The 14,714-nt window shown below is 38.5% G+C and overlaps 1 protein-coding gene across 1 annotated transcript in view; it reads right to left on the reverse strand.

Moving 5' to 3' along the window:
• The window catches only part of LOC145285866 (uncharacterized), a 57,326-nt gene that overhangs the window by 21,671 nt on the left and 20,941 nt on the right, over window positions 1-14,714 (reverse strand). The window contains exon 2 of the mRNA XM_080134310.1: window positions 5,350-5,490. Coding sequence (XP_079990436.1) covers window positions 5,350-5,486 — 137 coding nt within the window. The 5' untranslated portion in view covers window positions 5,487-5,490. The remainder of the gene's footprint in view (window positions 1-5,349; window positions 5,491-14,714) is intronic.

Genomic DNA, 14,714 nt, shown 5'->3' on the forward strand with positions numbered 1-14,714 from the left:
TACAAAGGCTTCTCTGATGAACGTTTCAAGTCTGACTATGTGGTCTATTGAACTTCGGTTTTTCCTGAATCTTGTTTGAAATTCTGTAATAAGATTCTCTGTTTCCAGGAACCAGATTAGTCTTTTGTTTATAATCCTTTCCATGGTCTTACAAATGCAGCTTGTTAGAGCTATTGGCCTGAAATTCAATGGATCTGAGACGTTACTTGATTGGGATTGGATGTTTGAGTTTTCAGATTTGGGGATTGGTATTATTGTGGCCTCTTTCCAGGTCTCGGGTACGTTTCCACTGGACCATATAATATTGAAAATTTCAAGTAGGTATTTCATTGAGGTTTCTGGAAGTTTTTTGAGGATTTCATATGGAATTTCATCGGGCCCTGTAGCTGTGTCATGGGATTTGGTTAGCGATTCTTTTAATTCAGGCAAGGTAAGAGGTTGGTTGTATTTTTCAGTATTTTGTGATTTAAATAGAATTTTCTTTTTCTCTTCCTTTTCTCTAATCTTTTTGAATTTCTCTGTTTGTCTGTCACATGATGAAATTTTTGATAAATTATCTGCCAGGTTATTGGAAATGTCTTTTTGATCGGTGTATATTTTGTTGCCTTTAGAGATGTGGGATATTGGTGTACTACTACACTTTCCTTCTATTTTCCTCATCATGTTCCAAACTGTTTTCGCCTTGGTATTCACATTAATTTTGGATATATAATTTCTCCAAGTTGTTCTTTTGGATTCCTTTATGATTCGTCTGGCTTTTGCTCTGTTGTTTTTGAAGAAATCCAGATTTTCGCTTGTTGGATACTTTTCGAATTTTCTCAAGGCAGCTCGTCGAGCTCTGATGGCTTTTCTGCATTCTTTTGTGAACCAAGGTTTGTTGTGATTGTTGGTTTTGGTTGTTTTCGGTATGGTATTATTTGCTATGTTTGTGAGTGTTTTAATGAAGTAGTTCAAATGGTCATCTTCATCATTCTTTTCGATAATTAATTGATTTTTGCACTATTCCTGGAAGTCTTCCCAATCCGCTTTATGTAGGTTCCATTTGGGTGTTTTTTGTTCAGTGCTAGTACTTAGACTTTCCAGGATGATTGGGAAATGATCACTCCCACAGGTGTCATTGTGTACTTTCCAGTCATAGTCCATATATATGGAAGGATCACATAAGGTAAGGTCAATGGCGGTGAAAGTACCTGTTGCTGGGTACATATAGGTGTAGTTTTGATTATTAAGGAGGCATAGATTATTTTTATTTATTATGTTTTCTATTTCTTTTCCTTTTTTATTTGTTTCTTTACTTCCCCATATTACATTGTGACTGTTGAGATCTCCTAGTAGAAAAAAGGGTTTAGGGAGTTGTTTTATTAATTGAGTTATCTCAGTTTCGTTGATTGTATCTTTTGGAGGGATGTATATTGAGCAAAGTGTTATAGTTCTATGTAGAGTCACTGAAACTGCAATTGCTTGCAAGTTTGTGTTTATATTTATTTGTCTTTGAGGGACTTCATTCTTCACAAGTATTGATGTGCCTCCAGAAGCTCTGTCCGTATCTTTATTTATGTAGTTGTAAGATGTGTAGTGTTTTATGTTGATGGTATTATTTTCTTTCAGAAAGGTCTCCTGTAGACAGACAAGTGCTGGGCTCATATTTGTTATTAATAATGTGAGTTCATTTTGGTTTGCTTTTATCCCTCTGATATTCCATTGTAATATTTTGTTCATCATTTGGAATTGTGTTCAACTTCCATCGTCTCCAATCCCTCAAATCTATTTTCTGTCGGAGTCCCTGTTCGAGATATAGATCGGGATCTTTCTTTTCCTGTTTTTGTTTGTTTTTTTTTTTTGTCTGGGGGGATTTTTGATTCTTTTCTGGCTTGTGATGTGTTTGATGGTTGTTCGGTTGTTTTTGTAGAAATGGTTTGTGGTTTTGTTTCTTTTTGTGGTTCAGTAGTGTCTTTACTTAATATTATCCTTGGATTGGTTGCAGACATTGCATTATTCATTTTCCTCATTTCTTCTAATAGTTCTTTCATTTCCTTTATTAGTTTGCTTAGGACATCAATTTTCTTGTCAGTTGTATCCGTTACATGTATATGACCATTTTGATTGTTGATTGGATTAGTTTTTTTTGTTGCATCTGCATATGTTTTAGTTTCGATGATTTTCCTGGCCTCTGGGTAGGATATATTCTTTATATGTTTTAGTTTGGTCACTTCTTTTTCTCTTTTCCATATTTCGCAATATCTAGAGCCAGCGCCATGGTTTCCCAGGCAGTTGGCACACTTGAAATCTTTTCTGCAGTCAATGTGTGGGCCACTTTCTCCACATCTTCCACACACTGGTAATCGTGTGCACCGATCTTGATGGTGTCCAAACTTCTGGCACTTGAAGCATTGGAGGGGGTTTGGAATATAAATTTCTACATTTATTTTCATATATCTGACTTTCACTTCTTTGGGTATGGTGAGGGAATCGAAAGTTAGTATATATGTATTGGTATCGATTTTCTCACTGTTTTTTTTAATTTGAACTCTGCGAACATCTAACACATTCTGTTTCTGTAAGTTTGTCTTGATTTCCTCCAAGGGACAAAGTGCAAGTTCGTGGCTTTTCACTACTCCTTTGCAGGTATTTAGGGTTGGATGTCTGTAGCATTTGACTTTGATGTTTTCAAATAATTTTAGTTTCAATATTTCTTTAGTTTGTTCTTCGTTATGGGTTTCTATTAGTAGGCTGCCGTTAAATTGTTTTTTAATAGACTTTGGTTTTAGAGTTTTAAGATTTTTTTCAATTTTAAAAGGTGATAGTTTGCTCAAAGGAGTTTCCTCCATTGATTCTATTACTACGAATGTTGAGTTCCTTGGTTTTATCGTCTCTACGTCAGAGCTACTGATGTCAGAGACATCAGAGTGGGTTCACTTTGGGTGGTTGGGTAGTTTTTGGGAGGAATAAGCCATATATTTTGTTTTCTTTTTTCGTCATCTTTGTTCTCCACCCACCTCGGAGTCCTATTTGGGAAGAGCCTGGGGGGAAACCCATTCGCCCAGCCTCTACAGGGATACAATGATGATATAACCGACTTTGGTGGTATCAAAATGATTATCTGTTCTCTCTTGATATTGCTATGGGATCTGTAGCAATCCTGAGGGGTTTACAGCCTCGTCATCGATATTCACACCTAATCGATTGACCCTCAGCCACCGCTTTCCATCATATATTAGGGAGTAGGGTTATTTGTGGGAGAGGGGGGATGTGTTGTATTAGTAGTGAGTTTTTGGAATGGGCAATATATGGTGGGGCTTGGCGTGACTGGCCGATTGGTCGGATCGGGCCTCTCCGACCGCCCGTCTAATCGAAGTAAGGGCCAAAGTAATGTGTTGCGGTGCCTAAACTTCTATGTATCCTGGTTTAGGTTCGCTCAATCACCAGGATCACGTCCTAAGACTTTACGGGTAGCAACCCACGGCTAACTGGTTGCCCCATTGAGGGATTTTTACCCTCTGCAGGGGGGCAGTCGGTTTGTTCTCATGCCCTACCGACAGGGCAAAAAAATAAATAAATAAATTGATAATTTAATAGAATATATTTGTTTTCTTTTTTGTTGTTTCTTTTCCTTTTTAAAATCTGTTTCTATTTAACCCATAGTTGGGACCCTAACAGGTACTACCACTCCGGGTCAGGGTGGACCTGGGAGCAATGGCAATTAAGAGGTGGCTCCACACTCCCCAAGCCCGTAGGCCGGACCTCACCATCGGATGTAGTTTAAGGTCATATCCAGGACCGGGAGTAAGGTAGGAAAAAATAAAATAAAAAGGGAGGGGGGGGGGAAATAGGCTGTTGTTTTTGTTTTTGGTTTTGCAGAACATAATTAAGTTTTACAAAAAAAATCAGAAAACAAAAAAACGTCAATGTAGGTGCATTTCGTCTCAGGAAGCCACAGGGCAGCCTGATCTGGTAGCACCAGTGTAAAGATAGATATGTGTATATATTTATATATTTCTCTGTATAAGATGCAATCTTAAACTAATTGAAATATGAAATTTCGGTGCTAATGCACTTACTGATCTGCGTTATTTTTTAAATCGTATTTCCACGTTTAATTAAAGTTTTATGATATATATTTTTTTTTATTCAATTGTAAAGTTAAAGTACAGAATAGGTATAAAACACCCTCCCCTCTCCATGTTAAGAATGGCTTTTTAAATAATAACGTTATTATTTCAGCACGGATCACTCTCTGCATTAGTACCGAAATTTCAAACACAGATTCAATACAGGAAAGTGGACTATGTTTAGTTTAATTTAGTTTTATACAAAAGTAGGAAGCCCTTAGAGAAAATTCCACCAATTTTTATGAAATTTTAACAATACTTTAAAAATACTAGCAGCGGACTCTTTCACACGTAAAATATTGATGTTGGCATTCTGTGAATGTTCAGCGTAAATGGAAATGCCCTGATATTTTTGTAGCTCTTTTGTTAAAACTGCAAAAGTAATTATCTATATATATATATGTAACTTGAGTTCCTTCAGCTGAAACTGAAACCAAAACATATGAAGAATTCTTGGTAAAATTATTTATCACAAGAAATAGAAGGTCATAACAATTAAACAACAGTCACTCAGAAGAAAAAAAATGATGTAAGCATGACACGCAAAATAACACACACACTATCGTATTAATATATAGATTCCACTAATTTTATTTCTTTGAAATTTTTAGGAGAGCACAATATGGCTACAACCCCTTTTTTAAAATTCCAAATATATTACATTTGAATTGAATTTGATCCATAGTAATAGCAGTTCCAATTAGCAGCAAAACAGAAAAATATTTTGTTTGAAAAAAAATAAAGGGGGGGGGAGGAACTGGTGAAAGGAACTGGTTTGGAACAAAAATTAAAATTCCTCAGTCTAAAAGGATTTCTTCATTGACTGAGGACAGAATAGATTAAGTGCAGCTTGTGAAAAAAGCTATTTGTACATTTCGGCTTTCTTTCAATGGATAGCTCTTCCGAGGCATTCGTTCAAATCCTGGATGAATTTTATTTTCCTTTTGTGATACTAGACTAAAGAAATTGTTTTTTAAGCAATGTAATGTCACACATTTTAGAAAACATTTTTTTTAATGAATTTAAATAAGAAAATGTGAAAACCTGAAAATGTTGAGAATTTCTCAACATTTTCAGGTTTTCAAATTTTCTTATTTAAATTGTTTTTTGTTTATAATAATACTCACACAAGCAATAACATAAAAAAAATAAAATAAACAGCAGCTTGATAGCTTGAACATACACCATAAACAATCATAGCAATTATAAATAATGAAATATTTTTGTACGAAAAGGATACAATCCCATTTTTGTGCCAGCATCTAAAATAAAACGAGCGCCTTCCCGGCGATATCTTGCTTCTACCTCAGGTGAAATACCATCTTGGTATGAGGCGGTGTTGCGCAGGTCTTTCTTTTCATAAAACCAGCACGGCATAATTCTGAAACAGAAAAAGAAAGAGGCAATGATTGCAATTGTCTTGCATTTTAAAGGATAATCAAGTGTTCACAGGATCAAACGTCTTATTACAAAATGAGAATTGGAAGAGTGATACTTACATTTCTTTAACATGATTTTGAATATATATATATATATATATATATATATATATATATATATATATATATATATTTCCACAGAAATTATGCATATGATTTAAATTTCCCGAGAGGAGGGAAGTGGGAGCCAGATTAGAAACTGTTGGTATGAAGGGTTGCCCCTTCAGTGACCAAGGTCAGATATGTGGGGTTACCCCCACATATGGTCTTTGCTAGTCATAGCTGGTCTTTGCTAGTCTTAGCTTTGCAGCATCTTTCGGAACAGATGCTACACTTTGATCTTGTTTATATATTTTATTGCTTTTAAAATTTTGTAAATACAAAAAAAAAACAAAAGATTATCAAACAACAAAATTAGGCACAAGGACATGATCTTGACCAAAAGGCCAAATATATATATTGTAATTTACAATTACAATACTGTCAAGAATTGTAAATGTCAACTAAATTAAAGGAATAAATTGTAAGATGGTCAACACCATGAACTTTGGAATATAGACTTGTCATTCATTCACTATATATATATATATATATATATATATATATATATATATATATATATATATATCTGTCTGTTTTATGGCAAAACAATCTTTTTTTGGATTCATAATGCCAAAATAATACTGGCCGTTATATTGCTTTTTGTTTGTTCTTTTAGGCATGGAGATCACCCGGCTGAAAGACATAGCATTTAGGTAATCCATTCTGTCTCATCCTAAGGATAGGGCGAGTAGGAAGTGATCATAAACGTTTGGATAATCTGTTAGTACATGTTTGATAATCTTATCACTAAGTCTAGACTTCCTATAAATTACACTGGATGCTCAATTGATTTTGAAGACCCAGTATTTGAGCTGGTTGGTGCCCTAAAATCGTAGTCAGCCAAGAGTACCTTGCTCTCTTCAGTCAAAGAAGTTTCAAGACCGTACTAGATTTTCTCTACTTCTTTGCAAAGTTGTAGTGTCAGGTTGTATCGGCCTGATCTTGTTGAAAACCCAGTTTCGCTTTTTTATCAGCTGCTTCATTTCCTGCTATATATAACTTGGCCCTCGGGACAAGATCAAAGTGTAGTATCATGAAAAACCTGACCACCTTGAGCATTGCACACAACGTCGGTGTCCTTTCCCCGGCTGACTTCGGAGCTGAGTGTAACACACCTTAAGGTAGGTACCATGGCTTTGAATTTGGCTAGTCTGAATGCGAGGGGCTTGAGATCATCGGGCCGGGCGGCTCGCCTCCGGCACGACCTCTTGTCCCTGGGAGTGGATGTTGCTGCGATTCAGGAGACGCATTTCGTTTCCTCTGTGGACTGTCAGGTGCTGGCCCGAGACTTTGAGGTTTTCTCAGCATATGGCAGCCCGCGGGGGAAGGGAGTTTCCGTGTTGGTTAAACGTACCCTGTCGGCGACAGTCGACGTTGTCCATAGAGATGCGGTGGGTAGGCTGGTTGTGGCCGATGTTGCCGTAAAAGATTCTGCAGGTTGTTATCGACGAGTTGGTTGAACCGGAACAGAACTACGCTGTGAAGGGGAGATCGATTCAGAACAACTTGCACCTGATCCGCATGATCCTAGAGGGGGGAATAGATGACGACACGGAAGCCGCGCTGATAAACTTAGATCAGTCCAAAGCTTTCGATAGGGTCGACCATCGTTTCCTGGCATCTGTCTTAGAGGCCGCCGGTTTTAAACCGGACTTTTGCAAGTGGATCTCCATAATGTATCGACAGCCCATGGCTGTCGTGCAAGTCAACGGAAAGCGCTCGAAACCCTTTGTTATCTCTCGGTCGGTTCGTCAGGGTTGTCCGCTGTCGCCCCTGCTTTATGTCCTGGCTTTGGAGCCTCTTCTCCGCAAGCTGAGACATGGGGAGGCAAATTCGGCCCTGCGCGGAATGGCTCTGCCTGGCGGCTCAGCTGCCAAGGTATCCGCGTTCGCCGATGATGTCACGATCTTCGTGTCGGGCTTCAGAGACATTGAGGTCGTGTCGGAGGCACTCACACAGTACGAAAGAATTACAGGGGCCAAGATAAACCGCAACAAGTCGGTAGGACTGCGGTTGGGCGCATGGAGTGGCAACGCAAACCTCCCTGCGCCCTTCAGCTGGACAGATGGCGCGGTCCGGATCCTCGGCGTGTGGTTCGGACCGGGTCTCCAGCTTGACAAGAATTGGTTGGAGGTACGGTCAAAGGTGGAGGCTGCAGTCAATTCGTGGCTTCCTAGGAAACTTTCCTTAAAGGGTAGAGCTGAGGCGTGCGCCACTTACGTCTTTCCTCTCATCCTTTACCGACTGGCCGTACTTCCCCTGCCTGCACAACACCTAAAAGCTCTTGTCGAACTCTTGTCCTCGCTCCTTTGGGACAGAGGAAGACACTGGGTGAGCAGACAGGTCTGTATTCAACGTCCGTGTGAGGGAGGCTTGGGAATGCCGGACTTGAAGTGTCATCGAGATGCTGGCCTTCCTGAGCCACTATATGCAGGAGGACCAACCGTGGCACCCCGTGGTTACTGCCGCCTTCCCCGACCTCGTTCTCGACCCTTCCATCGAGAGCCGTCGCAGGCCGCAGGGAGAATCTGCCTACATGAAAGAGTGCCGAGCCGCGCTAAAACGACTACCAAGGTCCAGTGACCTTGTGACTGCTACCCGTAGGGAACTCCACAGGGATCTAGTGAAGGGGGCCGCTGACGACCCGCTATGCGCGCGTTTGGGGTGGCAGCAGAGTGAGATCCGCTCTGCGTGGAGCTGGGCGCCAGGTTCGAGTCATCTGAACAATTCAGAGTTCTCTCTGACCTGGCGATTGGCCCGAAATGCACTTCCACTCAACAACATACAATGCAGTTCTGGGTTTCTGGAGTCGCCTGATTGTCCCCGTTGTGGGACAACGGCCGTGGAAACTACGGATCACGCTTTCTTCCATTGCCGCGAACTCCGCCAGTACTGGTCGTATGTCAGTGGGGTGACGGCTCGCATCGATCCTGAGCATCCTCGCCCAATTACTGTATCCAATGTTGTGGACAACGTGAGGCCGCCGTGGGACCGGGAAAGACAAATGGTCTACGTTACGATTCTGGCCGTGGCGAGAATGGTGATTTGGACGTCGCGTCTGCAAGGTTGCCGGGGGGTGTTGTCTTTTTCTGATCAAGATCTGATCGCGTTCTTTAAACACCAACTACGGGTGAAGATCAGATGTGATAGAAGAAGGCTGCATCGCGCGGCATTTGACAGAAGATGGATACATGTGGCAAGTCTGTGTGTACGAAGAGGAGCCAAATTTGAATACGTGTTCCCCGCCTAGGTGTGGAACGCGCAGTTCTGTAAAGTTAAATTAAACAAGTAGTCTCTCAGCTAGCTGAGTGTGTGTTCCATCCCTCCCCGATTAGGAAGCCTCCAAGATCCCCATCCCCTCTTACCTGCAATTTTTGTTTTCACCCCTTCCTCTAAATTTTACCCATCTTGGAGAAAAAGAAATACAAACTAACCTCCATCCCTTATCCACAAAATTTTCTTTTCTCCATTCACCCCCATCTAGAGGGCATCCCCACCTAGAGACTGACCCGCAGAAGCGAGGTTCCTTTTACAAACATAGTGGAACGGGCAGTCTATCAACTAGACGGGGTTGGGAGGGTCCTACTAATCACCTTTTGTTTTTTCTTCCCCCTCCCTCGACACAAATGAATTATTGTTACCATTTTATTGTTATCTTTTTTGTTTTTACACGTCAATAAAAAATGTTTTAAAAATTGGGAGTTACTAGGACGTCCCCCAATATGAAACGGTGAATGCGGTATTATGGTGAAAGAAGATACTAGCTGGGAGAAACTTTTGACTTTGTTTAGTTCTGGAGTGACAAGGATGACCAACGACCCCCAAAATCCCCCCCTTTTGAGTTGGCCATGTGCCTAAGTTTTTTGTTCATCGTTGATTTTTTTTTTCTGTATTTTTTTAACATGAATAAAAGATTTAATATCTCAAAGTGTAGTATCTGTTCTTCAGATGCTGCACTTCTATTTCTTGTTCTCTTTCGGTGGAGGAGAAATCCTTCACGACTGAGACAATTTTTATTTTTGTACCTTTTCTCCACGTTAAAAAACGACCCTGGTGTCTAACTCTGTCCCGTGGGGAGGCATAGTAAATAAATAGGTACAATGAGAGGGGCATCAGACAAAAATAATGTGGCAGCAGAGTTGAAAAATAGTGGTAAACAATTGCATGATCATTCGTTTATCTTTGTTGTCAGAGGGGGGGGGGGGCGTGAGGTCGTTATTGCTTGGTTGGGTTTCCGGCATATCAACACATCAAGGGCTTCTTGTTTTGCTAATAATCATCTAAAACTAATTGTGAAACCACTTGGTGTAAGGAGTTAAGAAGAACAATAAAATGATTATCGCAAAAACAGTAGATGCCTTAGTATTTAAAAAGACAACAGGTAGGAGGAAAACAGTCAGCAGGAAGAGAGTTCCACAAGTTTGCAGTCCTTGGAAAGAAGCTACTGGAATAGGAAGCTGTATTGTAATGAGGTATCAAAACAGCAAACTGATGGAGACCACTGAACCAATAATATAAAGCATATGAACACATCAGAGAGTCATTTAATACCAACTAAAAAAAAGAAAAGAAAAAAAGAAAAAGGAAAGAAAAAGGAAAAAAATCATTCTGTTTTGGTAGATAAAATTGTAAAGAAATAGTTTGTAGAATGCATGCGGAGCAGACATTTTTGTAGACTCTTCTTACATTCAGAAATCAAACAATGTTGTTTGGATTGACGTTTTAAAAAATAAATAAATAAATATATATATCTAAAAGGCAAAATGTGTGTATGTATGTATGTATGCATGCATACTTTTTGTGTATGTCTGCAAAAGGCTTTTTTCCGGGGGGGGGGGGGCTACTCGCTTGGCTCCCTCATTTTTAAAACTTTTTATATCATGTCTAAATCATAATATCTATGTGTTAACGAGGGTCGGTTGTCTATTTAATTTGCCCGACTTTGAAAAGCTAAATATTCCACATTTTTAGATCACCGCGTGTTGCTTTTGTTTTTCGGTATAAAAAAAAGCGAAACGCGATTCAAATAGCCACCTCCCCAGCCCACAGTCGGTGGTCTCCAGAAAGCGATGTAAACGTTTGGTCAATGTTGGCTTTTCACCGTCATATCAGACAGTTGCTTTCATTTCGAGACACTCCCCTAATAAACGGTGGAGCTGCTTTTCCTTCCCCAAAGTTTGGTAAAAACTGTCCCGCACAAAATCTTAACTGCTGAACAGCCATTGCTTACGTCAGGTTTCAAGGTCAAACATCACGCGATTTGACTTCCTCGCACCTGTCAATTTCACTTTATAAATGTTAACTTAAGATGCTTATCAATTCCTCTCCTCTCGTGGCTGAGATGGTTAGGTGTCTGGCTTTTTCCCCCTTTCGTTTCCACCTTCGCGTCAAGGGTTCGGGGTTCAAGCCTACCTTCCTACTAAAACTTTTTTTTTTTTTTTTTTTTTTTTTTTTTTTTTTTACACCTCCAAGCACCCGGCCATGTTTTGATCTACCTCCCTCAACAACACACCCCCAAACACCGGGGCAATGCCGAGTACCCCTCGCTAGTAAATAAATAAAGGTTGGTGGTCCGTCAGGTTATCCACTTGATAATTTCTTACTTGTTTTGGCATTCACCCTGAAGCGATTGGGTCAGTTACATCTAGAGAATTTACTGCGTTTCGAATTAATGCTGACAAGGCGCGACAGTCCATCGCAGAAGCAGATATAGGTGTTTTTTTTGTTGTTTTTTTTTGCAACTCTCAGGAGTGAATGGATGGATGGTTTTGTGGATGAAATCATCTGGATGATGACAAAGAGTGCGACTGAACCAGCAAAGATGTCTCGTGAGGAGAGCTTGTTGCAGAGAGGAAATGTTGCATTAAGAACGAATAGCAGCCTTTAAGACGAACTTAGTGATGTCTAGAATGGATTTCAGTGAAATCAATGTACTCCACCAATATATATTTAATTGCAAATAGGCATAAGTGATAGCACAATTTCAATATTTTTCTCGATTCAGATACAATTACTGATTCCGATTCTTTATAAATATCTAAACATTGAACTATAAATAGCATTACAAGCGCATGCTGTATTTTTGTGGATATCAGCAATATTACATACCTAATGTGCTTCAACAAGTCATATCTTTTTTATTTGTGGGTCAATTTTTAAAAGAATTACATTGCTGGAAAGAGAACAGAATAAGCATTCCAATGATGTTAATTTATTTTTCTTTTATGCATTCAATATTTTGATGCTCCAAGTTAAAAATGAAAAAAAAAAAAAAAAAAAAAAAAAAAAAAAACGGTAAAAATATGACAGCAGCAAAAAGGGAAACAGTTTTTCCAATGTTTACATTTCATATGTTATGTTTGGATACATATTGTTGCAATATTTTTGATTCATAATGGGGTATGATCTCACATAGTCGAGCGATTCTATTTATAAACGATGCTCCTAGGAACTGATGAATCGAATTAATTCACGTTCTGCTACCAACCAATCAGAAACCAGAATTGCTCCATAAATATTAAACCTTTTCTGTAGCAATTTCGCATGTTTTTTCCGTCTCGACATGGTAAGAATATTTTGCTCTGTGGAACTGTTTACTATAAACCAGTCACCTCTCAAGATTTGTTTAGAACAACAAACCATCAGAAACTGTTCTGTCTACTGCAAACCAGTCACCTCTCAAGACTTGTTTAGAACAACGAACCATCGGAAACTGTTCTGAAACTAAACATGGCTTACACTTCTAAAGGTTATGGGCCCAGCGTGCGTCTTTATTTCGATGGATCCGAATCAAAATTAAGTTTAATTTTTAGGATATGTACGAATCCAAAAGCTACACAAAGTACTTCAAACAGAAACGACCCCGATTACATTGAAAAGAACACAACCATCTTCGCAGAATTAATACACTGTTTAGAATACCGGGGACCATTCAAGTCACAATGCACCATTGATAGGATATTTTTGGCCTTCTTGTCTGGTATCTTGCTTTGATAGTCTGTCATTTTCCCTTGCATACAGACGTCGCAATTGAAGATTTTTGATGTTTGTATTTTCATTCCATCAACTAGTCGGCAACTTTTTGATATCAAGAATATTGCAATGTCCAAGAATTTTATGCCATGTCTGTAGATCATGGCAGGCAGTTTTCGATGGGACTACGCTATTTAAATAATATAATCTTCCATTTTCTTTGATGTTGAATACAGTTCCATTCGGGTATACCAGTTTTGATTTATTGGGGCTAAAGTTTATATTTGCACCTTGTTTAGTGGCAGCTTGTACAGAAAATATATTTTGTTTAAATTTTGGGATTAGAAGAGCGTTTTCTAGAATACAGAAATATAGTTCACCTTTATTGTTCCTTAGCGAGATTTTAGCATCGCCTCTTTTCAAAACGATATCATTTACTCGACTCCTGTCAGCTAGTTCTACAAAATGATTTTGTGGCTTAAAGTTGGGGTCATAATTGATAAAATCAGATTCCTTTGTAATCACATGTACCGTGGTCCCACAATCGACAAGAAAATTATTATTGTTTGTTGAAGCATTGAACGTACACAAAAATAAAAATGTATGTTCGCTAACAGAGCTCTCCAAATTTTTAATGGAGTCGCCATTTTGAGTCCTGTATCTACATTGGAAACTCTTGTGATTGGGTCGTCCACCATTATAGCAAATAATTTTTGTACTTTTCTTAGGAGAAAAATTGTTTTTGGCAAAGTTGCGGTTTTTATTCCTGGCATGAGTATAATTTAATTTTGGTGTTTTTATGTGTGCATTTTTAAATTTCATGATATTTGGAGATTCGTTTTTTTCTGTGATCATTTTTTCAGTTTCCTCGTAACTTCTGAGTGCTACCTTGAATTGGCTAAAAGTCATGGGTTTTTCTTTCTGGGTCATCACGGTAGTAAATGGCTTGAAGTCACAATTAATTACTACAGGGCTTTTAGTTAATTCTGGCTCTAAAATAGTCTTTAGGATATTTTTAAGGTAGAGTGCTTCCTGGACCGTGTGTGTGATCGCGATAAATTATGCTTCACATGTAGAGGGAGATACAATCTGTTGCTTTTTAGATTTCCATGAAATAATAGACTCATTTTCTGAGAGTCTGAAATAATATCCAGATATACTTTTTCGATCTTCGTCGCTTCCCCAATCTGAATCCGAAAATCCTTCTAATTTTAGGGGACTTTTTGATTTTCTAAATACTAACTTCTGTTCTTTAGTTCCTTTTAAATAACGCAGGACTTGATTTGCTCTGTTTAAATCCTGCATTGTTGGTCGTGATAATCTTTGTGATAGTTTTGTTACTGTATAGCATATGTCGGGTCTGGTTGCAGTCATTAAATATACAAGACTACCTATAATTTTGCGGTATTGTTTATCATTTATTATTTCAGATTCTGTGTATATATTTTTATTAATATCATTTTCGACCAGTGTAGAGTGTTTCTTGCACTCTCCCATTCCAAATTTTAATAGTATTTTGTCAATGTATCTCGATTGATTCATCGTAACAAGTCCTTTGCTGAGTAAATTCTATCCCCAAAAACCAGTCCTGGACATGACGTTAAACTGTATCCATTTTCTTTGTATTAACACTTTTTGAAATGGCAAGATGCCTACTCATTTGATCAAAACTCCCCAAAAACCTCTGGATGTACGCACTTATGGCGGCAGCCTATATACGCAACAGGTGTTTTAACAAAACACTATCTAAAACTCCATATGAATCTTTCTGTGGTAAAAAACCAAATTTAAGCAGAATGCATACATTTGGTTCAACTTGCTAAAGGGTACTCTCAGATTTATGGTATAGAATATTTTTCTACGTTTTCACCGACCACAAACCTAACGACAATCAGAATTTTACTGTAAATCACATCGTAATATGACCTAAACATCCATCAAATGGACGTAAAAAAAAAAAAAACACAAAACAAAAAAAAAAAAGAGAAAGAAAAAACGCATACATATATACATATAAATGAATATACATAAAAATAAACATATATGCAATATGTACCCGTTTAAAGAGTGTTTTTTTTGTTTTTTTGTTTTT

Source organism: Euprymna scolopes, chromosome 10, assembly GCF_053919585.1.
Source record: "Euprymna scolopes isolate OS-2025 chromosome 10, ASM5391958v1, whole genome shotgun sequence".
In the NCBI taxonomy this organism is placed as follows: domain Eukaryota; kingdom Metazoa; phylum Mollusca; class Cephalopoda; order Sepiida; family Sepiolidae; genus Euprymna; species Euprymna scolopes.